Source organism: Zingiber officinale, chromosome 10B (genome assembly GCF_018446385.1).
Source record: "Zingiber officinale cultivar Zhangliang chromosome 10B, Zo_v1.1, whole genome shotgun sequence".
Classification (NCBI taxonomy): domain Eukaryota; kingdom Viridiplantae; phylum Streptophyta; class Magnoliopsida; order Zingiberales; family Zingiberaceae; genus Zingiber; species Zingiber officinale.
This window is the reverse complement of record NC_056005.1, coordinates 52,908,762-52,936,269: the sequence shown is the minus strand read 5'-3', so window position 1 is coordinate 52,936,269 and position 27,508 is coordinate 52,908,762. Positions and strand designations below refer to the sequence as shown.

The window sequence follows — 27,508 nt, the reverse complement described above, 5'->3', positions numbered from 1 at the left end:
TATCATACCACCATGCACAGTTTCACTAATATCGGGTAACTAATAATGAAGATGCATGTACACCACTCAAGTTCACAATTGCACAGAACATGATGTAGTAGGTACAAGATACATGTTGGTCTTTGAAATTTTCCACTAACCACATAGTTCAGTCACTCTTCTGAATGAGAAGTCCAATAGATCAATCCGCTGCAAATAAACTCAACATCAATTAAAGGTAACTTTCAATAACATATCCATCCATATATTTGAAGAGTAGTAATACCTTATCAAAACAAACACGCACTGTAAAACACCTGCAACTCCAGTCCACGCGGAGGGACCTTTATCAGTAAGTGTGTCTTGTATGAGTAAGCCCACTGATCCCGCTAAAGAAACAAAAGATACAACATATGACACAAAAAGCCAGAGCTTCAACCTGTAAATTGCAATGACACAAGCTATTATGTATATTCTTTTAAAGAGGCACAGCTATTGTCTGTATTTGATAACTTGTCTACGTATCAAACAAAATGTTACTTTGATAGGTGGTAAAAAAAGGATAAGAAATTGATAAAATGGCACGTGAATAATACAATAACAATAAGCCTTCATCCGGAGCCTCCACAAGCAAATAATAAATGGAAAAAAAATAATTCAAAATGATGAGGATCCTTATTTTTATTAAAGTGGAACTTTCACAAGAACTTCTTGGTTTCATTGAATCAATTAGTAATTAACTTCATTTGGCACTTGTAAACTATGGCAAATATTCAATGAATGAATCCATTAAACTATTATGCTAATGTTAGGTTGTTCCCCGAAAGGAACGCATTGTAGGGTCCGACTGTAACGTCTCGACAAGAACCGCTACATCTCCAGAATTCGGGTGTAGTGATAAATATGCAAAAGTTCGCGTTACAGGGTCCGACTGTAACGTCTCAGCAAGGACCGCTACATCTCTATGAGAATTTGGGTGTAGTGTTAAATAGGTAAAAGTTCTCACACCATAGGTTAGATAAGAACAAATATAATAGGAAAACTAATAATCTAAGATTTGGAACATGGAATATAGGAACTCTCACTGGTAAATCAATGAAGGTAGTAGATATGATGATTAAGAGAAAAATTAACATTTTGTGTGTACAAGAAACAAATTGGATAGGCGAGAAGGCAAAGATAATAGAGAACTCGGGTTTAAGTTATGGTACACTGGAAAGAGTAAAGCAAGAAATGGAGTGGGTATTATTGTATATAATTTGTTAAAGGATGAAGTTGTAAGAGTAGTTAGAAAAGGGGATAGAATTATAACCCTTAAGATAATAGTGGCGAAAGAAACTATGAACATAATTAGCGTATATGCACCACAAGTAGTATTAGATGAAGCTACCAAATCAAGGTTTTGGGAGGACTTAGATGAAATATTATAAAATATTACACCAAATGAAATGATTTTAATAGGAGGTGATCTAAATGGGCATATCGGAGTGAAAAATGAGGAATATGAGAGAGTACATGGGAGTTATGGGTTTGGAACGAGGAATGAGGAAGGGAAAACTATATTAGATTTTGCGATAGCAATAGCGTATATTATAACTATCGTCGTTTTTAAAAGAAAAACATTTAGTCACATTCAAAAGTGGGATAATAAATCGCAAATTGACTTTCTTATGGTTAGGAAGAATGATAGAAAGATTTGTAAAGATTGCAAAGTCATCCCTGGAGAAAGCTTAACCACCCAACATAGGGTAGTAATGTTGGATATACGCCTCAAACATAGTATCAATAGAAAGAAAATATATACAATTCCTAGAATTAAGTGGTGGAAGTTAAAGGATGAGAAACAAAATATATTTAAGGAGAAAGTAGAAGTACAAGCATTAGGTGAAATATATGATGACTCTAATACAATATAGGATAAGATGGTATCAAAGTTGAAAATAGTAGCTAAGAGTGTACTCGGTGAGTCAAAGGGACATGCACCACTAAGTAAAGAATCTTAGTGGTGAATGAGAAAGTACAAGAGAAAGTGAAGGAAAAACGAATAGCTTATAAGGAATTATATATTTGTAAGAACGAGGAAAACTTAAAAAAATAATAGCAAAAGAAAGAAAGTGACTAGCAAAATGAAACTTTTGAGCAGGTTATATCAAAATTGGATACAAAAGAAAGGAAAAGAGATTTATAGAGTAGTTAAAGTGAGAGAAAGGAAAACAAGAGATCTTAGCCAAATAAAATGTATTAAAGATGAATGTAATAGAGTATTAGTAAATGATGGAGAAATAAAAGAGCGGTGGAAGAGGTATTTTCATCAACTTTTTAATGAAGATTTAGGTGATCAACTTAACTTAGATAATTTAATTAGGTCAAATGAGTATAAATTTTAATTTTATCGTAGAATTGAACTTCAGTAAAACAAACTTTAAACGATAATGGAGATGGAAAGCCGTTGGACGGATGATATATTAGATAGAGGTATGGAAGTGCTTAGGAAATTAATACAGATTTTTTTTTTTGTAGTGTAAGATATTGAATGACTTACAAAATTAACATGATATTGAAAATGAAAAAATGTCTAATCAATAACAGGTAAGTACTTTAGTTTTCTTATATAAAAAAAAGGAAGATGTATAAAATTGTATAAACTATAGGGCTATTAAACTAATGATTCATATCATGCAATTTTGGAAAAGAATAATGGAGGTTGACAATAGAAGTTATACATATTCTCAGACAACTAATTGAAAAGTATCAGGAGCAAAAATAAAATCTATACATAGCATTCATTGATTTAGAAAAAGTTTATGATAGAGTTCTAAAAGAAATTATATAGAGAATTCTAAAAAAGAGAGATGTTAGTGTAACATATATTAAATTAATTAATGATATGTATAAGGACTTCAAACGAATTAACTGAAGCATTTCTAATAAAGATAGAATTACATCAAGGATGAACTCTAATTCCAAATCTTTTTACACTAATTGTGGATGAACTCACTAGACATATTCAAGAAAGACAAAGTACCTTGGTATATGTTGTTTATAAATGATATTATTTTAGTAGATGAGACACGTGAAGGAGTAAATGCTAAGCTAGAATCTTGGCGAGAAACATTAGAAGGGAAAGGTTTTAAGCTTAGTAGATTAAAGACAGAATATATGGAATTTAGGTTTAGCAATATTAGAAGTAATGAAACAATTGTTAAGATAGGAGAAGACGAGTTGCTTGGAACCGAGAGATTTAAATATTTAGGATCATTTTTGAAAATGATGGAGGGATTGAGAGATCGCTTACATAGAATCTGGCGGATGGATGAAATAGAGGAGCGTTCGTGTTTTATGTGATCGTAAAATACCTCTTAAATTTAAAGGTAAGTTCTATAAAATCATTGTAGACTTGCTATGTTATATGGAGCCGAATGTTGCTATGAACTTATATGAGAATAAGATGAGTTAGAGATGAGGATGTTAAGGTGGATGTGTGGACATACGAAGATGGACAAAATAAGGAATGATATTAGAGAGAAAGTCGGGTTTGCATCTATCGAGAAAACTCTGAGAGGCACTTGAAGATGGTCAAGTAGACTCGTTAGACTACAAAAACATCTTAACTGTGAATCTTTTGCCGTTATCAAAAGAGGAAGAGAGGAAGGACCAATAGCAACAATAAAACAAGATAAAATTTATTTAAATATAGATGATGATATAATAGGAGATAGAGCTCAATGGCGTAAAAGGATTCATACAGCCGACCCAATCTAGTGGGAAAAGACTTGGTTGTTATTGTTGTTGTTGTTGGCACTTATAAATGTCACGTTTTTCAAATAACTCATAGTAAGAGACTCTTTAAGACACAATAGATATCTGATATAAATCTATCTACTATTCAGAAATAGAATAATCATCAATATAACATAGTTGCCTATAACTGCAATGAGAAAGTTCCACAAAACTATAAAACCTTTATCCTAATCCGTGGAATTAATTATATAGATCCTTCTATATCATTAGACTTAATCCCTACTATATCATCAAATGAATTTTATCTTCTTTTATTATTATTGCTAACCAAGTCTTCTTTTGATCTCACATCGCCTAACTAAGATATTTAGTATAGTTTAAAATCTCGAGCCGTATCGAAGTTTCGATTTATGATCAATACATTTATGATACCGTATCGTACCATACCAATATGATTTCAATATTTTTTAAATATGAAATATATTAATTAAAAATAAAAAATTTAATCTAAATATTTTTTAAAAAATAAGATAACTTTTTAAAAAAGAAAAAAATACGAAATCACGACGCCTCCATATGATAAATACAACAACAATTAAGTCTTATCCCACGAGGTGTAGTCAACTCCATATGGTAAATAAATAAATAAAACTTTTATCAATTTTTTATCGAACCCAGTAGGTAAGTTTTCAAAATACCTAAATCATGTACTATAGTTTCAAAATTATCAAATTACGTACCCACTTCTCATTTTACCCTCGCCCTCAAATCAATTCAACTGGAGAAAAAAATCAGTCGAGTTCCAGTCAAATTGATTTCTTTCTGTGTGTTCAAAAAATTTGTCCGTCAATTTCGGCCAAAACTCACTGATGGACCTAGAGACCTCGGAATAACATGAAATCAGTTCCTATATGTTTGTATAATTCCCATGATAGTAATAATGCTATCAAATAACAAATTGACCCAATATATTGAGAACAAAGATTTTTTAAACAAGAATGTGTCCGAAAAACTAATTCGTGTTCAAAAAATCATTAATCTCAATATATTAAGTCAATTTGATGTTTGATAACATTTTTACAATCAGGAGAAACACATAAGAACTAGTTTCATGTCATTTCGTGGTATCAAGATCTAGTCAGTTTCGGCCAAAATTGGCTAATAGACCTAGAGACCTCGAAATGATATGAAACCAGTTCCTATGTATTTGTCTAGTTCTCCTTATTGTAAAAATACTATTAAACATCAAATTGACCCAATATATTGAAAAAATGATTTTTTTTATACAAATTAATTTTTCGGACACATTTATGTTTAAAATATTGTTGCTCTCAATATTAGGTCAAATTAATATTTGAGGGCATGAATATAATCATAAAAACTAAAAGAACTCATAGGATATAGTTTCACTTCATTCCGAACTCTCTCGGTTCATCAACCGATTTTGGCTAAATGAACTTGAATTGATTTTATTTAGGTTCATTCAGCCATAGTTTAAAAAAAAAAAATCACTACTCTCAATATATTGTGTCAAATTGATATTTGATACTATTTTGCAATCAAGAGAAATAGACGAACACATAGGAACTGATTTCATGTTATTCTGAGGTCTCTAGGTCCATCAACCGACTGATGAACCTAGAGACCTCGAAATGACATGAAAACAGTTCTTATGTGTTCCTCTAGTTCTCCTTATTGTAAAAAATATCAAACATCAATTTGACTCAAGATATTGAGAGTAGTGATTTTTTGAACATGAATGTGTTCAAAAAATCAATTCATGTTCAAAAATTCATTGCTCTCAATATATTGGATCAAAATGATGTTTGATAATATTTTTACAATCAGGAGAACTAGACGAACATATAGGAGCATGTTATTCCGAGGTCTCTAGGTCCATCAACCGAGTTTTTGAAAAATTGTATATTTTTCACGAAAGAATTCGTTGAAATTTCCAACGATTTTTCTGATTCGTTGATTAAGGACGGGGTAAAACAAGAAGTGGGTACGCGATCTGGTAATTTTGAAACTATGGTACGTGATTTGGGTATTTTGGAAACTTATCTATTGGGTTTGGTAAAAAGCTGAACTTTTATTATATAATTTGAAATTAAATATATATATATATATATATATATATTAAATTAATGGGATAATTTTATTAGGGTATGATTAAGCTTGTTGATTATCCTATTTATAGCTAGGAATAGATTAAAATTAACCTAAGTTTAATTCTCAAAACCTAGGTTTTCATTCTACATCACACTCGTGTGCCCGTGAGCGGACGCAATCTGGCCTCTGTGATCATGACCCTATGAAGTTCACAACGAGATCGCAACGACCTCCACAACCTCGTGGAGTTTGCCACGGGATCGCAACACCTCCACGACCCCCCGACGCCCCATAGTGCTTATGCCTGGCCGGTGAATGAAACAGTAAATTTCGCCCATTTCGTTCGACACAAAATAAAATTTTAAACCATGTTTATTAGTATGAGTACATATTCATATAATATTAAATGTGTCTCGGAGTTTTCCCTTAATAAACACAGTCTAGACTCTAATATTCTCATTTCTTATCTCATTTCTTCTCGTATAAACACATCCACTTTAAGATCCTCATCTCTACGACTCTCATCTTTTACTCATGTACTTGATTCGTTTAACACTCAGTTCTACATAGTATAGTAAGTATAAATGTCGTTTTGTAAAACTTCCCTTTAAACTTGAAAAATATTTTACAATCATAAAGAACAACTAACGCTCTCCTCTATTTCAATCTTCTACTTACATCTTATGTAAAACATCTTTATCAATCCCTCAATTCTTTTGTAAAAACAATTCTACATACTTAAATCTCTCAATTATAGTTAACTCATCATCTCTTATTGAAACAATTGTCTTGTTACATCTATTACTACTAAAATTAAATTTTACATATTGTCTTTACTAAGTTTAAAACCTTTTATTTCCAGTGATTCCCATAAAGATTCGAGTTTAGAATTTATATCTCATCAACCTAAACAATGATTTGCAAACAAGTATCATGATAACGTGTCTTGGATTTGTAGTTCATCCATGACTAATATATAAAATATGGACTAAGCGTCGATCCTTAATGTAACTCTATATTTATAGGAAATACTTCGGTTAATCCGCCTATAGTCTTCACTCTTGCAATTGTATTGACATACATATCTTCCATTGTTTTAATATATGCTACAATGAATTCTCCTCTAACTTATTTAAATTTTCTAAACTAAGTTGCTCACGTAAACTTTAATTAAAAAGTTTATGAAAATACTTTTTCTATCTTTATTTTATTTCCTCATCCTTTAACTAGTACTTTACTAGATTCATCTTTAATATATATTATTTGACTAAGATATCTTGTTTTTCTCTATCTCACTTTAGTTATTCTATAAATGTCTCTTTGTCCTTTTTCTTTATCAAGCTATGAATATATGCATTCGAAAGTTCCATTCTTGACTTCACTCATTTTCTTCTTAGCCTCTTTCTTAGTTACTGCATACTTTTTTAAGTTTTCTTTATACTTACAAGTATAAAATAACTTATTGACCATTCATTTTTTTGTCACTTTCTTTTATACCTCCTCATTCCACCAAGATTTTTTCTTTGGTGGTGTCGGTCCTCTTGGCTCACCAAGAATATTGTTGGCCACCATTTTCAAATTTTTCAAGTTGTCATATATTTCTATGAATATACTCCTACCCTCTTCTTAAGGATACTTTGTTTTTTATTGTTTAACTTCCACCACTTGATCCTAGAAATCATACACGTTTCCCATCTACTAATAATATATTTGAGATGAGTATCTAACACCGTTAACCTATGATTAGGTGGTTAAGTTTTCTCAAGAGATGACCTTACAATTTTTATGAATTTTTTTATTCCTCTTCTTAACTATAAGAAAATCAATTTACAATTTATTGTTCTCACTTTTGATAGTAACCAGGTATTTTCTCTTCTTGAAAAACGTATTAGTTATTATAAGTACATATACTATCACGAAATTCAATATAGATTTTCCTTCTTCGTTTCTTGTTCTAAAACCATAGCCACCATGCACCCTATCATATATTTTGTACTCCTATATGTCCATTTGGATCTCTTATTTAAATCATCTCATTTTGTCAAAAAAAAAAATGTACTACCTCATCTAGGTCTTCCTAAAATCTAATTTAGTATATTTATCTAATTCTATTTGACGTGCATATATGCTAATTACATTAACAATTTATTCTATTGTCATTATCTTGAGAGTTATAATTATCTCTCTTCCTAACTACTACTACTTCAACTCTTAACAAACTATCTACAATAATATTTCTCGTTTTACTTTTTCATGTGTATCATAATAATGAGAACGTTAACAACACAATATTAGAGCTCTAATTCCTACCAAGTCAGACCAAGCACACCTTATTAGTCAAGATATGATGTGAATCAAATAACAAAATTAGCATATTGGTAGCCTTTTCATGTGTTATGGCCTTTTCATGTGTTGCTTAGTGTGTATTTATATGCATCACTAGCAAAAATTTTAATAACTAGCTCCAACTTTAGCTATGAGTCTAAAATATTCACTACAATTATTTTCTATCATCAATATTGATGTTCATCGGAGCATAGCAAGATCTCTCGACTTCAAACATGTTTTGCAACATGTGTAAACAGATATAGACACCGAACGACTCTCGCAATTATATTTGCCAAAGAGCACTTATGTATGCTTATAACTCACTCACGTAGCTTTTGTCTTTTAATGTCATTGTTGAAACATATAAGTGCTTTCACCATTTGTATTCTTTCAAAAAATATATATTACCTTCAAATAGTTGCTCCACTAAAAGATTGACTTTCTTTATAAGTGTGTGTGTGCGCATGTGTGCGCGCGCACGCGAGCAGGTGTGCGCATACGTGCGCGTGTGCATCTTGGAGGGAAGGAAATAGGAGGGAGTCAAAGAAAGGAAAAGAAAATTCACAAAACATGTATTTTATTTTCACTCCATTTTATTCAACTTGTCTACTTAGAAAGAACAGGAAAGAAATAATAATTAACTATTTGTATTTAATAGATGCTTAAATTTCATTTTCCATTATTTTTGTGTCCGCTTGATTGGACAAAAGTGAGATAGAGAAATTAGATCAAATTAAATTCCTTCCTAATCTTGATTTCCTTTTAAGTGAATAAGAGAATTAGTTTCTTTTCCTCCTATTTCCATCCAAGCAACAAATTATTAGAGTGCTTCTAGATATATACCATGTCAAGATGTCTTCGATTAACATGTCATATTTCACCTTTTCAAATTAGAATTGATATATTTGATTTATGAATCTTAAAAATATATTTTATAAGAAAGTTGGCCTAACAGAATAAGAATATATACCACCCTTCCTGCTTGCTCAATGATTTTCTTTTGTTTGCTTCATGAAATCTTTCTTTTTAAGGACTCAGCTATGTGGACTCATACAAATCATTGACCAACCTATTTGTCAAGAAAAGTTATCATATTTATCACAATATAACTACTACCTCTCTTTCAATAAATTTTCTTGTATTTTTTTTTGGTTAGAAGTTTGAGAATTTTGCATCCAAGTATAAATCCAAAAAAAAAAATATTAGAACATCCATAATATTTAACTCTGCCATCTAAACTTACAGCTAAAAATATGAATCGAATATAATATTACTTCATTATATTTTAAAAATTTTGTTTTCATAACTATTCAGCTACATCATCATCAGTTCTATTTTCATCTAATAAAAACACTAATCATTCTTAAACTATGTAGTACTAATTAAAAACTGAGAAGAGAATAAATAGGAAAAAATTCAATGATAGCAGCATAAATTAATTTTAAAAAATTAGTAGTTTACAAACTTTGCCACAATCATCTCAATCAAATTCAGCAATATTATTATGTGTAAATATCACTCATAAAAATTTTGTTTTCATAACTATTCAGCTACATCACTCATACAAAGAATAAATATAAAACTTTCTTGATATCTTTTATTCAAGTCACAACAATATTTTTAAAAATTTGTGCCCAGAAATAAAAGAATAAATATACATGATAACATTTCTAACTTTTCTACACTTTTAGTTAATTATTTTAAACCATCTCCATCATAAAAAATTGAAAATATGACATGCACAAGAAATATATATATATAAAAGAAAAATTAGATTTTAAAAGTTCTACTGTAGCACCATTTTTGGAGCATTGTCAAAGATAAATAAAAACCCTCTATCACTTATACAATAAGAAAACTTTATCGCAGAAATACTAGAAGAAATTAAAGAGCCTCTTAACAATAAACGGGCAAAAAGTAGCAATGGTAGATTTTAATATGAATTGTTGATGAAGAAAAAAAATGCTAGACTTAAGAAAATATCTAAAAGTTGTGTTAAATTAATCTATCAATAATACTTAACTGTTAATACACAAGATACAGGTCATATACCATGATAAGTTATCATGTTTCTTTAATAGAAGAGTAGACATGTTTCATTGATGGATTGTTTCTAACGTACATCTCCAAGAGCTTCATATCAATTTATTCAACAACAACAACCAAGGCTTATCCTACTAGGTAGGATCATCAATATGGATCCTTTTACGTCATTGAGATCTATCTCCTATTATATTATTTATACTACCAAGTGTGTTTGTCATAATTTCACATCGCCTAACTGGAGCATTTATTAGTCGTATAAGTACATACCCATACCATCTTAAACGTGTCTCTCGAAGTTTTTCCTCAATAAATACAACTTCGACTTTCTCTTTAATGTTCTCATTTTATATTCTATCCATCCTCGTATATCTATACATCACCTTAACATCCTCATCTCTGCAACTCTCATCTTCCGCTTATGTGATCAAGTCATAACCCAACATTCATCTTCATATAACATAGCAGATCAAACTGGAACTTTCCTTTAAGTTTTATAGGTGTTTTCCTTCATTTCAACCCTCCTACTTGTATTCTATGTCCCTCTATCATTTTAAAAAATGATCATAAATATTTAAAAATCTCGATTCCGGACAACTCATTATCTCCTATCTTAACAATTGTCTTATTATGTCTAATATTGTTGAACTTAAATTTCATATATTTTGTCTTTATTCTACTAAGCCTAAACCCTTTCTCTTCTAGTATTTCCCACCAAGATTCTAGTTTAACATTTACTCCTCCATGTGTTTCATCTGTGAACAACATGCACTACGGTACTATGTCTTGAATGTGTGTAGTGAGTTCGTTCATAATTAGTGCAAAAAAATAAAGACTTAGAGTTAACCCTTAATGTAACCCTATCTTTATTGGAAATGTTTTAGTTACTCTGTTTAAAGTCTTTACTCGTTACATCTTCGTACATATCCTTAATTAATTCAATACATATTATGCTAACACCTCTCTTTTCCAGAATTCTCCATATAATTGCTCTTGGGATTCTATCATAAACTTTTTTTAAATCAATGAATATCATGTGTAGATATTATTTTTACTCCCGATATTTTTCAATTAGTTGTCTAAGATGTATAACTTCTATTGTCGACCTTTCAACCCAAATTGATTTTCGGTCATCGTGGTCCTCTTCCTTAATTTTTTCTATTACTTTTTTCCAAAATTTCATGGTATGACTCATTAGTTCAATACTCCTATAGTTTGCACAATTTTATACATCTCCCTTATTCTTATATAATGAAAATAGAGTACTTACCCTCCATTGATCAGGTAGTTTTTTCATTTTCAATATCATGTTAAACAATTTTGTAAGTTATTCAATACCTTATTTCCCTAGGCACTTCCATACCTCTATCGAAATATCATCTAGTACATTGTGCGTCTCAATTAAAGTTTGTTCTACTTCTGAAGTTTGAATTATACGATAAAAAATTAAATTTTTATACTCATTTGACATACTTAAATTACCTAAGTTAAATTAGTCATCTAAACCTTCATTAAAAAGTTGATGAAAATATCTCTTTCACCGCTCTTTTATTTCTCCATCATTTACTAGTACCCTATTACATTCATCTTTAATACATTTTATTTGGATAAAATCTCTTGTCTTCCTTTCTCTTACTTTAGTTATTCTATAAATGTTTTTTCTCCTTCTTTTGTATCCAATTATTGATATAATAGTTTAAAAGCTTTATTTTTTGCTTCATTCACTATTTTCTTAATCTCTTTCTTGGCTATTATATATAAGTTGTTTGTTTTCTTTCACTTTTTCTCGTACTTTCTTATTCCACGACCAAGATTCTTTATTTAGTGGTGCATGTACTTTTGACTCACCGAATACACTTTTAGCTATTATTTTTAACTTTGATATCATCTTATCCCGTCGTATTAGAGTCACCATATATTTCACCTAATACTTGTGCTCTTACCTTCTCCTTAAATAAATTTTGCTTCCCATCCTTTAACTTCAGCCACCTAATTCTAAGAGTTGTACATAATTTTTTCTATTGATATTATGCTTGAGGCGTATATGCAATACTATTAACCTACGTTGGGTAGTTAAGCTTTCTCTAGAGATAACCTTGTAATCTTTACAATCTTTCTATCATTCTTAACCGTAAGAAAATCAATTTGCGATTTATTATTCTCATGTTTTAATGTAACTAAGTGTTTTCTCTTTTTTTAAAAAATGTATTAGCTAATATATGCTATCGTAAAATTTAATATAGTTTTTCATTCTTCATTTCTCGTTCCAAACCCATAACTGTTGGATCGAGAAGCGCTAGAGGGGGGTGAATAACGCTGGTGGCTTTCACTTTTCGAATTCGTAAATCGTACGAAAAACTAACAGAGTAATAAGCAGCGGAAAATTAGAACAAGGCGAAGGAATTTAGCGCCGCTCGAACTGCGACGACTACTCAAGGTCGCGATCCTCGATCGCCTACGGCAACAACTATAAGCTCGAATAGAGTACAAATATTACAATTAAGTACAATTGAAAACGAGATATCAATATCGGATAGTAATCAAGATTTGGAGCTCGTCGGTCTTGGTTGTCGTCGCAACTTAGACTCTCGGTTAGCAGCTAGATTCGAAAGGGATCACTTGGATTTCGTTGTTGAGGCTCACGGTCGAGACCTCTTATAAAGGGTGTTCAGGCGCCTTCAGCCCAAGGCCTTGAATCCCTAAGTTTCATCCGAAAATGACTCGCGATGAAGCTTTGACCACGCCTTTTATCCATCTCAAGGCGCCTTCCTCACTATCCAAGGCACCTTAAACCACTCGCTCAGGCGCTTCCTCCTTCGCCGCCCATCCCTTCCGGACGGTACCGGCTCGCACCGAGGCGCCCGAGCTCCGGGGCGCCTGCTTCGGTCATCCGAGGCTATTCTTTGCACTTTCGTCCTCGCAAGATATATTAATCTCAAATATACCCTCAAGCACAAAGTTAGTACATAAAACATAATAATATAAGTGAACGACAATCATCATCTGAAACGACTTCGGTTTCAACCGGAAAACCCCTAGATCGACTCGACGCCTTTCCCTCTACGGGGAGCGGCCTCACCTACTCCAGAGATTTATCGATGCCGCGTCACGATCCTCGATCGATGGACTTTTCTTCTGCTCGATGCTTCGGACTTCCTGTGGACTTGACCAGTTAGTCCAGCTTTCACCCGCGACACTGGACTTTCCACGTAGGGTTACCCCCCTAGGACTTTTGCCTGAAGCACTCGACCCACCAAGACTTTCCGCATAGGGTTATCACCCCCTATGACCTAGGGTTACCACTCCTAGGGTTTTCCTCCACCTAGGGTTACCGCCCCCTAGGACCTAGGGTTACCACCCTCTAGGGTTTTCCTCCACCTAGGGTTACCTCCCCCTAGGACCTAGGGTTACCACCACCTAGGATTTTCACCTGTCTAGCCGCAGCTAGGACTTTTGCCTAAGTATCACTTAGGACTTTCCTGCAAGCTCCATGAACCTTGTTAGATAACACCACAGCTTAACTTTGAGTCCTTTGCCATAATCAAAACTCAGGTTCGATCATCTGATGCTCACTGCACCAACAATAACCCCATGTATCCTCTCATATTTCTCATTTTTGACTCCGAAATGCTTATTTAGATCACCTCCTATTAAAATCATTTCATTTGGCAGAATGTTTTATAAGATTTCATCTAAGTAGTCCCAAAACCTTGATTTGATAGATTCATCTAATCCTAATTGTGGTGCATATACGCTAATTATATTTATAGTTTCTCTCGCCACTATTATCTTAAGGGTTATAATTCGATCCCATTTTCTAACTACTTGTACAACTTCATCATTTAACGAACTATTTACAACAATACTCACTCCATTTCTTGTTTTACTCTTTCTTGTGTAGTAATAACTAAAACCCGAGTTTTCTATCATCTTTGCCTTCTCACCTACCAATTTTATCTCTTGTACACACAAAATACTAATTATTTTCATAAACATTGTATCTACTACCTCCATTGATTTATCAGTGAGGGTTCTTATGTTCCATGTTTTAAATCTTAGACTATTAGTTTTCCTATCATATTTGTTCTTATCCAACCTATGGTGTGAAAACTCTTGCTTATTTAACATTACACTCAAGTTCTCATGGAGATATAGTTGTCCTTGCCGATACAGACCCTGTAACGCGAACTCTTAGCATTATACCCAAGTTCTAGAGATGTAATAGTCCTTGCCGAGACATTACAATCGAACTCTGCAAAGCATTCCTTTCAGGGAACAACCTAGCATTAGCACAATAATTTAATGAACATTTGTCATAGTTTGAACGCTAGCTGGCAACCTAACACAACCCTCTCCCTTTATCTAGGCTTGGGACCGGCCATGACTAATTCATCCTGGGCGGAGTTCTTCATATCAATTTATTATCAAAGAGTTTTATGTTATATCAATTTAGTATTAGAGTGAATTTGTGCTACATCAATTTGATATTAGTGTTTAATACTATCACTCTAGTATAGGACTAAGGCTAAGCTAAACTCAAGGATGAGAGGATCTAGACGGTGGGTAGAAATGTCAGACTGATAAAAGTGGAACTATAACAACTAGATTGATGTCTCCAAGTTCCATAGCTATGCTTCTTGAGTTTCAAGTGCTAGGTGGAATGAATGGTGGGTTCTTTAGTCATACGTGGCTATCTTGGGAATTTCTTGAGGGCCTTACACGAGGAGACTCCCCTTACCCATGTGACAAGACATTTTAGGGAATAAAATGTCAAATAACATGGACTTGTGATGTCAGATACTCTAGGAGCATACGCCTCCTCTATCTTTGTTTTAGGGCTTTTATATGTTGCCTTTTTTGTCTTTTTAAATTATCCACATCAGTATATCTAATGTAAGATAAAATTGGAGGTGATATTGATGACTTTGGTGACTAGGGTAGACCAAATCAGATCACTTACAGAGGCAACCTTGGTGGACCTGGAACAAGTTCTACTTGGGCATCAGAGTTTCTCTCCCTCTTTAAAGCCAACGCGCTTTGAAGACAACAGGTAGCAGGCAGAAAATTGCTACCTTTAACCTTGCTTACAATAACCTCAAATTTATCTCTTATTAAACACATCAAAACAACCTAGCCAAAAGCAACATTGCGCCAACAATATATATTTATAAAAAGCCAAAGATTCTTACATGCCTCATTAATATTAGATATAGTACTTTTAAGTCCCAAAGTTCTCCATCAATTTATTATCTGCTAGTATGCTTACTAAATCCTTAAATTGTTGTGCAGCTTCCTACCCTACCCATTGTATTTTTGGACAAAGCAAATGATTGGTGGAGGTTATGAATTTAATGGAATATAGTTTACTACTTGGGCAAATAACTTGCCCCTGATGCTTTTTCTACCACAATCATAATTTTATATTTATGTCATTACCGTTTTAATCCTCTCTATGTCCAAACCTAGAGATCTGGTCAACATTTCACCTTCACTAATTTTCAATGTGATAAATGTGTTAGATAAATGTATATACTAGAAACATACAACCACCCCAAATTTATCTTTTATCAAACACATCAAATAACCATAGTCAAATCATCACTTGAGAGCGTTGTTGCACCAACAATATATATATATATAAGTGCAAAGATTCTTCCATGCCTCATTAACATTAGATAACGTACTTTTAAGTCCCAAGGTTATCTATGAATTTACTACTGTTAGTATGCTTACAAATTCCTTAAATTGTTATGTAGCTTCCTACCCTACCCATTGTATTTCTGGACAAAGAAAATGATTTTGATGAAGGCTATGAATTTAATGGAATCTACTACTTAGACAAACAAGTTTCCCCCCTAAAGCTCTTTCTATCACAATCATAATTTTATATTTATGGCATTATCATGTTAATCATCTCTTTATGTCCAAACCTACAGATCTAGTCAAGATATCCCCTTCGCTAAATTTCAACGTGGACATGTGTGTTATATAAATATCATTATGTGCCATTCCCTATTAGTACTTACAAAGTTATTTCTTTCCCCACACTTTGGCATGTGGCGCTCAAGTGCTTAGGTCGTAATGGTGGTTTTAGTTATTTCTTATCCTATTGCACATGTACAATTGTTCAAAACTCATTATGAGATTTTTGAAGTATTTAAAAAGTTTATTATCAAATAAAGCTAGAATTTTTCACTTCTATTAAAAATTTATAGACTGATAATGCTCTCAAATTCAAGCAATCAATCTTTAATACAACAAAACAGTTATTGTGGGATTAGCTATAGGAATCCTCTTACATATTAAACTTGATCTACTCTATCAGAATTTTATCTTATTTTAATATTACTAACCAAGTATTTTTTAGTCTTACTTCCTCAATTAAAATACATATTTATCATGGTCTTATATCATCTAATTCGAACATTTATTGGTCGCATACATATCAATACCATCTTAAATGCGTCTCTCATATTTTTTTTCTTACATAGGTGTAACCCAACTCTCTCTAATATTCTCTTTTCTTATCCAATCCCTTCTTGTATAAGTATATTCCACTTTAACATCTTCATCTTTGTGACTCTCATTTTTTGCTCGTGTACTCGATTCATAATCCAACATTCAACTCTATATAGCATCGCAGGTATAATCATCATTTGTAAAACATCTCTTTAAGTTTTAAAGGTATCTTACGATCACAAAGAACATGGGGCCTCCTCAAATGCAATCATCATATTTGTATCATATGTAAAACATCTCCATCTGTTAATACCCCAAGGTAGTTTTAATGTGATCAACCAAGTCAGGTTAGATCCTATTGATTTTTAACTCCTGTATCTAAGTGTGCAGGAACTTAAGAGCACGGGAAGTCGAGTGAAAGACACAGTTAGTGAGAAGGACGACACAAGAAAGAGCTGACGGGCTCGGTGCGTCTGAGAGAAGAGATGCTGCAGAAGAGTACGCTAGCGGACGAGAAGGAGGCGCACGGCGTTTCCAAGAGACGAGAAGCCGGAGTAGAAGACTGCTCGAACGCCAGAAAATGAGTTCGAGTGAGTCCTATTCTAGATGGCCGAAATCACCCGAGCAAGCGGAGCTAGAGCGGGAGCGGAAGACCCGGACCCAAGCGAGCAAAGCCGAAGCAAGAACCCGAACCAAACAAGTTAACATAAGATTAACTTTGTTCCGAGCGCCCGGACGGTCCGGGCGCCCGGACCATGAAAATTATTCAGAACGCGTCAAACATGATGTCGCAACAGGGATAAAATTTTATCCCCCTCCAGGCGCCTAGAAATACAGCCCTGGTCCTAGAAGTTTAGACAAAACACTTGTAAACAACTTCCTTTGTCTAGCTTTGCATTTTGAGTGATTTAACTGCTATAAGAGGCTTCTCCGTCTGAAAGAGACTTTGATAGTGAGCTTCAACTTCCTTTGATTAACAACGTCCCCGATTGTAACCAAGTAAACATCGCTGTGCCTCTTCTTTCTAGTTTCTTATTTATTTTATGCAAGTATTAGTTTAATTAAGCTATAACGTTCGAGGAAGGTTCGTGTTATTTTTGCAAGGTTATTCACCCCCCTCTAGTCGGCCACCAAGGGTCCTACAATTGGTATCAGAACGAGGTTCGCTTCATGAGGACTAACCGCCAAACGAAGCACACGAGATGGTCGGACAGAGCATCAACCCACCGAAGTTCGAGGAGGAATTTGCATGCTGGAAGAAAAAGATGGAGATATTTTTTTAAAACAGATTTTGAATTATTAATAATTATGAAATATGATTTTGTAACCCCAAAAGACAAAGAAAAATATCAGTGAACGAAGAAGGAGCAAGCCGACTTCATGGCAAATGGTAAAGCAGAGTTTCATCTGCTTAGCATTTACCACCTCAAGAAGTCAACCGTATCGGCGGAGCCTACGAGTCAGCCAAGGAGCTTTGGGAAAAATTCTTGGAACTACACGAAAGGGCCTCGGAGGCAAAATTAGCGAGATAGGACCTGCTCTGGAACCATATCAGCAACCTCCGGTTAGAAGAAGACGAAGTCATCACACACCTCCACTCAAGAATCAAGGAACTCATTATCGGACTCACGAATCTCGGATTAAAGGTAAGCAACCAAAATTCTAAAGTACGCACTTACCGCATTTCCTAGAACCACTGAATGACCATCATTAGTAGATGCTTATTATATATCTAAGGATATAAAATCAAATACTTTAGAAGAAATGTTTTCAACTTTTGAAATCCATGAAACAAGATGTGCAGATCTGAAGAAAGAGCCAAAGCACAATATTGCTTTAAAGGCAAAGATGGACGGACGAGATTCTGAATTTTCTCTTGAGGACGGTGAAATGGCATTCATGGTAAGTAGATTTAAAAAATTATTTAAATCTAAAAGATTTAATCAAGTGCAGGGTACAAAAGAGAAAAGAAAGGTAAAGTGTTATCACTGCAATGAAAGACACGTGAAAGATAACTGCCCAAAATTAAAGAACAAGGACAAAGATAAGGAAAAGAATATGAAGGCAGCCCAGAACAACTATAAAACTCTAAAGGAGACATGGGACAAAACATACTCCGAATCAGAGATCGAAGCAATCGCCGGACTTGCGCTAGTGGCAAGTCACCAAGAAGACGAAGACGAAGCAAGCTCGTCCGAAATGAGCATTGAGAGCATCGATAAAGAGGGAGCGACATCGGAAGAAAGCAGCACTTCAGGGGAGCTTCAGATTACAGGATCGACAAGGTAAGTCAAGTACGATTTCTTCCTCTGACAAGTCATTTCAGTTTATAAAACTAGTATCGAAAAATTGTTGTAAGTTAGAAAAAAAAATAAAAAGTTAAAATCAACCTTATCTATATCTTATCGATTAGAAGATCTCAACAAGATTAAAACTAAAAATGAAAAACTGAAAATAGAAATAGAGGATTTTGAAAAATTGAAAATTGAGAATGCAAATATAAAGGATCAAATAAAAAATTTTAAAAAAAATCTGCATGTTTAAATTTTGTCTGCTTCAAATTTCAGGAACTATAAAGGGTTAAATTGGAAATTCAAATATTACAAAGGGAAAATTAGAAAATTATCTAGAAAATATATTGCTCGAAAATTTTTAATTAATCTAGTAGGAATTAACCTATATTGGGTTTCAAAAACATGCTTAGTAGATAAAGTTAAATAGTTAATTTCTTTAAAAGACTTTGTCTAGAAAATGATTATTGTTCCAATATCCAAGAAGGCCTAGTGCCTCGCCATAGCCTGGATGTCAATTTCTGAAATAAAATATTTAATTGACTAACTGTGAAGCATTTAATCAATTTAACTTATGCTTTAAATAGTTTATCAAAATTTCTGTTAAAAAAATTCTGATCGTTAAAATTTATTTAACAAAAATCATATTTGTTAAATTATTTTAGCAAATTTATTTCTCTATGAGACTTTATCTAAACAATCCGTTAGAAAATTTTCTATGAATTAGTTATCTAAATGTAAATTTTAAAAAAAAAAACCCTTAAACTTTAATTTTAGCTTTTCCAAAATCATTTTAAAAGTGTCCTATTTAATGTGATCAAAAGAGGAGAAGGAAAAATTAAGTATAGGGGGAGGGTAATTTAATTTTTTTTGCACATTATTGAGTTGCAAATTTATTACCTTGTTATTATTTCTTTATGTTTGTTTACCCTAACTTAACTTGGGTTGTTCACATCAAAAAGGAGGAGATTGTTAGTACCCCAAGGTAGTTTTGATGTTATCAACCAAGTCAGGTTAAGTCTTGTTAGTTTTTAACCCTTGTGTCTAAGTGTGTAGGAATTTAGGAGTACAGGAAATCGAGTGAAAGACGCAGCTAGCGAAAAGAACGGCACGGGAGAGAGATGACAGGCTTGGTGCGTCTGAGGGATGAGGTGCTGCAGAAGACAAAAATTGATTGAAGCCCTTGAAAAAGGCTTTAAACGATGGTTTTCGATAGATCTCTAAACGAGCTTCGATTTGATATATTGTGCATCGCGTGATTTAATCCGAGTCAAAAGCTATGGTCGCTTAAAGTTCAGATCCTCCTGCATGCCCTGGATTGAAAAGAACTCGTCCTTGAATTTAGAGTAATGTCATGTGATAGCCTAGGAAGGAAATTCTCTGCATCAACTCGGCAATTGTTTGTTGTGGCCATATGCGTGCTAGATATAAACTAACATGTTTGGCTACTGAAAAATATATACAAAATGCTCCTGTTATCTCTGTTAATATACTAGAATCACAATCTTCAATCCCATTAGTGATCAAAAAGTCAAGGACTAGAACAATGTTTCTATTATTCCAAGCAATTGTATTCCATAGCTTCTCTATCTCATCTCATAAGAAATTGATCTCCATGTTTCCATGTCACATAGTAGACTTTTCAACAATCGTTGTTCCAACCAAAATTAGATTCCCAAAGTTTCACAAAATTTAGATTTTCAATCCAAGGAGCAATGCATGTTAGGACCTGATGCTGAGCAATTATGTGGCATTGCATAATTTCTTCACAAAGAAGCTCACGAAGTTCAAGATGGTCTTTAGCAAGTTTTGAGGAGTTTGTACTATTGATAAGAGTGGAAGGTTGCCAACAACTGACACCTAGTAGTGTCTTGCACCTTCAGTATAATCCTCAGCCACTCACATATATATAGGGTCTCCAACATTTGAAGGGCATTATCACGAATTTGCTCAATTGATCAACTACTATGTAGAGGATTAGACTTAATAGTCTCTAAAACTCACATTTTGTAACTTCTTCACATATGTAGACCTCGGCTAGTACACTGAAGTAACCATCAACTATTGAAGAATCTGGAGAATAGCATTGATCAATGCAAGTAGGAAATAACTCCAGATTTGTTTGCAAAAGATTTTTTAAGGCAATTTTTGCTAGAAGGACCTGGAGATAACCATTTTTGTGCCTATCACGTCCAACAATCACCCGACCTCCATCTCCTATGTACTTTGAATATGATGGAGTTTGAAGATCCATAGGCAAATAACTAAATGGAGAACGGCGGGTTGGTTCCATAAATAAATTGTTGATCCCAGATATAACACTACCACTTATCTTCCTCGCATTATCATCAAAAGAAGGTTCATACAAGGCAATTGCATTCATAGAGGTCCATTGTACAACCTCCACTTGTTCAACTACCTCCTTATCAAAGAAAAATTTATCTATACTCTCATGATCTAATGTGCTGTCCTAACTCGTAACACTCAACCTCCCTGTGATAATCATTGCTGCTTTCACAGTTTGTATCATCAATATTGGTTGCCAACCAATTATCCCCGAATTGCCCTTGGGAGTCAATAGACTCTTGCGAATGACTAAAGTCTCATGATCATCACCATAAAGCACCTCATCAACCTCATCATCGTCATAAAACAACTCGTTAATCACCTCGGTCTTGTCTTCCATATCTTCCTCAATCAACAAATTTTTGCCCTTTTGATTAGCAGGTTTCTACAATCAGTTGTCCTATGTCTCCTCACCACAACGAAAACACTTGATAGGGTGTAGTGGTTGTTGCATAGGACATAATCCTGAGGGTGAACAAGTCGACTGTTTTGGTCACCCCTAATCACTGTTTCCTGTTCTATTGTTTTTCAATAGCCAGAGCACACTAGTAGGCCTCTGAAACAGTCCACAACAAATGCAAACTAAAGACAACTTAGCGCAACCCCCTAAATATTGTGCCATCATTTGCTCCTGTCTCATATAGATTATTACGAGCAATTAACTGGTAAAACTCCTTCATATAATCATCTGACCGATCTTGCACCTGCCTCAACTCATGAAGTCGTTGGAGCCGAGTTCGAGTGTAACCGAAGGGAAGAAAATAACTCATCTTCTTTTTCATCTTCTTACAATCAGTGATCTTGACTTCATCTTGTCTGTCACGTGATCGTCACAACTACTCCCACCACGCTGATGCTTAGCCTTTAAGTTTAATGACAATCAATTTTACCTTCACACGATCGAGCTTCCTTATAATAAAAAATTCTCTCCACTTCTCAGGTAGATCAACACAAAAATCGAAGTCTCCATATCGTTCGTCTCAACCATGCCGCTCTCGAAATTTACCATGATTATGATATGGGTTTTTGAAAGTGGAATAAGAATCAAGATAAGTGATCTCACGATTTTCAAGATCTCGCACCAGAGTTAATTATGCAACTTGCCTCTGTAAATCATCAATCATCACATCCTAAACACTACCATCACGGCGTTGGGCTTCCTCAATCGGAACCTATCTGTTACGATCACGACCACGACGACCTTCCATCTGATGTACTCTGATAACATCGAACAGAATAGCGATTATTCTAGAGTATAGTTTTCACAAAGAAATTTCATAGAGGATAAGAAATCATCAAATGCAGAGACGTCGTCTCTAGGTTTAACCGAAAAAATTGATTCAAAAACAAAAGATAATCCTAACATCAACTAGGCATTGGTTTAAATAGTCTCCAAACCCTAAAGATACAAAAGATGAAAATAACCCTAAAACAATGATAAAAATTGTTCGAAGCCTCCGAAAAGGCTTTAATCGATTTTTTTCGAGCCTAAGAGTAGACCATTATAAGTTACACCCAGCAATCAATTGTAGATCTCTGAACGAACTTTGATTCGATATATCGTCATGTGATTCAACCCGAGTAAAAAATTACGGCATCTCAAAGTTCGGATCGTCCTGCATTAACTATTTTAAGAGTTATAATTTTATCTCCCTTCCTAACTACTACTACTTCGTCTTTTAATGAATTATCTACAACAAATCCTACCCTGTTTATGAATTATCTACAATAAAATCTCAGTTTTTTATCATAATTATTTTCTCCTCTACCCATTTTATCTCTTATAAATATAAAATAGTAATTTATCTCCTAATCATCATATCTACTACCTTTATTACTTTGACTGTGAGCATTCCTACATTTTATGTTCTAGATTTAAGTCGATCGATATTCTTATAATATTTATTCTTACCAAACTTACAGTGTGAGAACTCTTGCATATTTAACACTACACCCAAGTTCTCAAGAAAAAGTAAATGATCTTTGCTAAAATGTTGCAGTCGAATCCTACAACGCGTTCCTTGTGAGGAAGCACCTAGCATTAAAATAATAGTTTGATGGATCTATACATGATATTTGTTTTTTTTAAGTTGACAATCTAACGCAACTGTCCTCTTTTATCCGGGCTTGGGATCGACCATGATGGAATTTATTCATCATAGGTGGAGTTGAAATCAATCTTTAATATTTTCTTTATTTCATAAGGTATCATTCATCAAACTACATGTGTATACCTCAGTAAAATAGTGTCATTGAACATAAGAATTGACATCTACTTAATATTACATACTACTACGATATTTTAGATAGATTATAATATTTTTTGTGAGTACCCAAACAATAGTCAGGATATGTGATTCTCACCCCTATCAACCCATGTTATCTTATAAATTATGTCTTCTTTTGAACTCAATGGTAAAATATTTTTCATATTATCCTAATCAACTTACCTTTACTTATCATTGAAAGTTTTTGATTACTTAAACCTAATATATGTCCAAGAACTAGAACATAAGGAATTTGATTTATTCATTATATCTTTCTTGGATGTTTTTGCATAAAAAAGTATTGTATGTGTTATAATCTAGTTCTCATCAATTTTAAAACTCCATTGAAGTCACCTTTTTTTAGACTATACCATAAGAGCCTCAATATCTCCCCAAATTGTCCATGTGAGACTAAAGGAGCCACCCTTTAGCCCTCCCTTCCTGCTTCTAAAGAAGGACCAATCTAGCTAAATGGTGTCATAAATTCACTTCTTGAAAGATTCATGACAATACATGTCTCTTGTATTGAGTAGCACAAACAAAAATTAATAACTACAAACATGGATACAATGTCCTCCTTTTAGAAACATAACAATATCTATGATGTCATTTAACAAACTGCAAAAACTAGTAATGACAAGTTCCAAAAACCAAAGAAATAAAGATCTTCTAGACTTGCACCAACAAAACTTGACTTTTGCCATAAAAAAAAAAACAAGCACCTTATGTGCAACAAATGTCACTTTGAATGCAAACCAAAAGCCATCTTTGCACTTACTCATCCTAGTTTTCAAGGACTTCATCACATTGACAAATTAGGAGAGATTAGATTGGCCAATCTGGTAAAAATTTCCAAGTAAAATAATATATTAAAATTTTAAAAGAAAAATGTCTTCATTGGTAAATCAGTAATATCAAATTGTACATGGCATTATCGGTCATCTTGACTATATTCCATAATTCCCCAGAAGAAGATTATAAACAATGAAACATTGTTCATTTGTTCTCTTCAAATATAACAGCTTTCAAAAAACTTCATGGTGCTTTGTATTTTGATGACAAGATAATCAAATTCTACAAGACCATATAATGATCTCAATACTAGTTTCTCCTTACATTTATTTTTAACCAAGTATTATGTTAAGACGTATGCTCAAATATCAGTTAAAAGAATGGTTAAACTCAACACGGCTCGATTAGTTTTAGTTCCTTTGGCAATAAGTTTGTAGAGATTCACAAAGAACTGAATAAAGACAACCCAATCGATAACACAAGTAAAGTTAAAGTCTAGAGAATAAGCATAAGAACACGACTGAATTAACTGAAAAGGCAAGCAGCAACAACATCAAAAAAAAAAGTTGCAAAAGCAAAGCAACAGCAATCAGAACCGGCGTTAAAAAATTTAAGCTCGTTGTCAACAAAATTAACTGAGGCACCGACCTAACCAAGAACCCCAATTGGAAATCCAAAAGCTATCAATCAACGTGACCGGAAAACAAAAAGATTTAGACAGACAGAAAGATCATACCTCCATTCGCTCTCTCCGTACGGCGAGTAGTAATCGTACCCAATTTCGTTTCTGTCGACGCAATTGAACATGAGTGCCGCAAGCGAAGCAAAGATCCCTGGAAATCAAGAGTCAATTAGGACCCTAACAAGTCGGATAGAAATGAACAAAGATGTTGAAGAGGAGGACGGTTTTACCGGGGAGGTAATGGAGGAAAGAGACCTTGACGGCGCTGCAGACGACGGCGTCGACCCAAAACCACCACCCAGCGCCGAACACAGCCCCGGCGAATCCCGGTCCCATTATCTCCCATATTAACCCTAGGTTGCCCATAGATTCTTTCGTCGTCGTTCCCCTGTTCCCTGCTATCTCCGCACCCTCGCTTCGCGATGACTTCGCTTTGGTCCGGCAAACAAATCCCTATTTATTTATCTTATAATTTATAGCTTAATTAATCTACAATTACAGTTAGGACACCGATTTTCAACTAAATACTATGAAAATTTTCATCTTAAAGTATTATCCACGAAATATTCATGCGATAAATACTATTATTACATATTTTTATTTTATTTAATTATTGGTTTATCCATGAGTATCGCAGCTGACTATTACTTTATATTAGCTATTAAATCCAACACCAACTTTAATAAAAAAAAAAAAATATGGAACTGTCACATCAACGCCCCCTTAAAATCGGTCTCACGGAGATGAAGAGAGGTAAAATACCAACTTTAGTAAAGAATTTATATAATGCAGGTATGAATTTATTAGAATCATATTTTTCAAAAATGATATTACGCATTTTGTTAGTATTATAATTCTTATGATATTTAGTATAGAATAAAATTTGGACATTAAAGAATAAATATTGAAACAATTTCAAAAAGTATTTAGTTTATATTTTTTGAATTATATATTTACATGGACAGGATAATTTAATATGGGCCATCAAATTTTAAATTAACAAATCAATAATATTAATTAAATTAAGAAATTTTCTATAAAAGAATTATATTTTATGTGAAAATATAGATTTTTATACCATCATTCTGATACCTTTGGATTTGTTTTAAAGACATTTAATAATAATACTTAAAACTACCTATGCAATTTATAATTTTAGCGGAATTAATATTTTTGAAAGTTATATGAAATTTATGATTATAAATTTTGAGAAAAAAAATTAAAAAGTATAGATATAGAAATGTAATTAATTGAATTATAGGTAGTTTATTTGGGTTTAAGCATTTAAATTATATTTATATACTTAAATAAAAATAATGACAATTGATATGATTAAAATAGGAAGTCTTCATGAAATTAAGTGGTATTTAGTTCTCTCTTAAGAATCGGAATAGAAATGGGTATCATATGTTGGATCGAAAAGCGCTAGAGGAGAGGTGAATAGTGCTCACGGCTATTTCGTTCGTTTCCGAATTGTAAAACACTCGAGTAAATAAAACGCAGCGGAATAAAAAGCAAACACACAAACACAGAGGATTTACTTCGTTCGGAGCCTGTAGCGATTCCTACTCGAAGGTCCGCGATCTTTGATCGCTTTCCGTGGGCAACAACTATAAGCACGAAATTATTACAAGCTAAATACAGTTTAAAGCAGTAATTAAAAAATACCAACGACACTTAGGAAATATCAGGTTTGGAGCTTCGGGTCATCGGGAAGTATTCGCAGCACTTCTGGATCGTTGAGTTCGCAGCTTGTCGTAAGAGAGTCACTTGGGAGAAGTTATGATTTCGTTATATGGAACTGCTGCTCGAACTCCCCTTATCAAGGGTATCCAAGGCGCCTCTAACTCCTCCGAAGGCGCCTCCATCCCTTCCGAATTGCTCGTGCAGATCAGCGCTGAACAGTCGTCGCTTATCGCCTTGAAGGCGCCTTCATCCATCTTTAAGGTGCCTCCAATGGGGCATCTAAGGTGCCTTCGCGCACCACGAAGGCGCCTCCAGCGGGTCTGCGCAGCCACGTCACTTTAGCACCCGAGGCGCCTCCAAGCTCCATGGAGGCGCCTCGGACACTGTTCATCCGAGGCTAAGTTGTGCTCCTTTAATCCTGCAAACAGTGTTAGTCCCAAACACATATCCTGCAAAACAAAGTTAGCACAAAACAACAATATGGATATGATAATAGAATATGATGACAGTCTCCGGACTATCCGAGTCTGACTTCGGATTTTCAACCGGAAACCCTACTGTTCCCTCTGCGGGGAACGCGTCCTCACCTACTCCATTCAGGAGATTTTACCTGTTGCCAGTACGATCCTCAAGATCGACTGGACTTTTGTTCGGTGCTCGATTCTTCCAGACTTTCTGCTGGACTTCCGCTTCTCGGCTGGTCCAGTCTTTCACCTGGTTCGCGACATCAGGACTTTCCACCTAGGGTTACCCCCCTAGGACTTTTGCCTAAAGCACTCGAC

General features: G+C 33.9%; 1 protein-coding gene across 1 annotated transcript; it reads right to left on the bottom strand.

Moving 5' to 3' along the window:
* LOC122028564 (transmembrane protein 50A-like) lies at nt 1–25,505 on the bottom strand. The gene is made up of 4 exons (XM_042587406.1): nt 25,271–25,505; nt 25,095–25,191; nt 266–418; nt 1–189 (listed from the first exon to the last, which is right to left on the bottom strand). Exons 1-4 carry the CDS (start codon nt 25,404–25,406, stop codon nt 153–155), a joined length of 423 nt encoding a protein of 140 aa, XP_042443340.1. The 5' UTR covers nt 25,407–25,505; the 3' UTR covers nt 1–152.
* Nucleotides 25,506–27,508: the final 2,003 nt, after the last annotated feature.

Coding starts and splice junctions, on each gene's coding strand:
- LOC122028564 (XM_042587406.1), bottom strand. CDS start 25,406: ATGGGCAACCTAGGGTTAATATGGGAGATAATGGGACCGGGATTCGCC. Junction 25,192..25,270: donor TTTCCTCCATTACCTCCCCG/GTAAAACCGTCC, acceptor CTTGATTTCCAG/GGATCTTTGCTTCGCTTGCG. Junction 190..265: donor TGCGTGTTTGTTTTGATAAG/GTATTACTACTC, acceptor GTTTATTTGCAG/CGGATTGATCTATTGGACTT.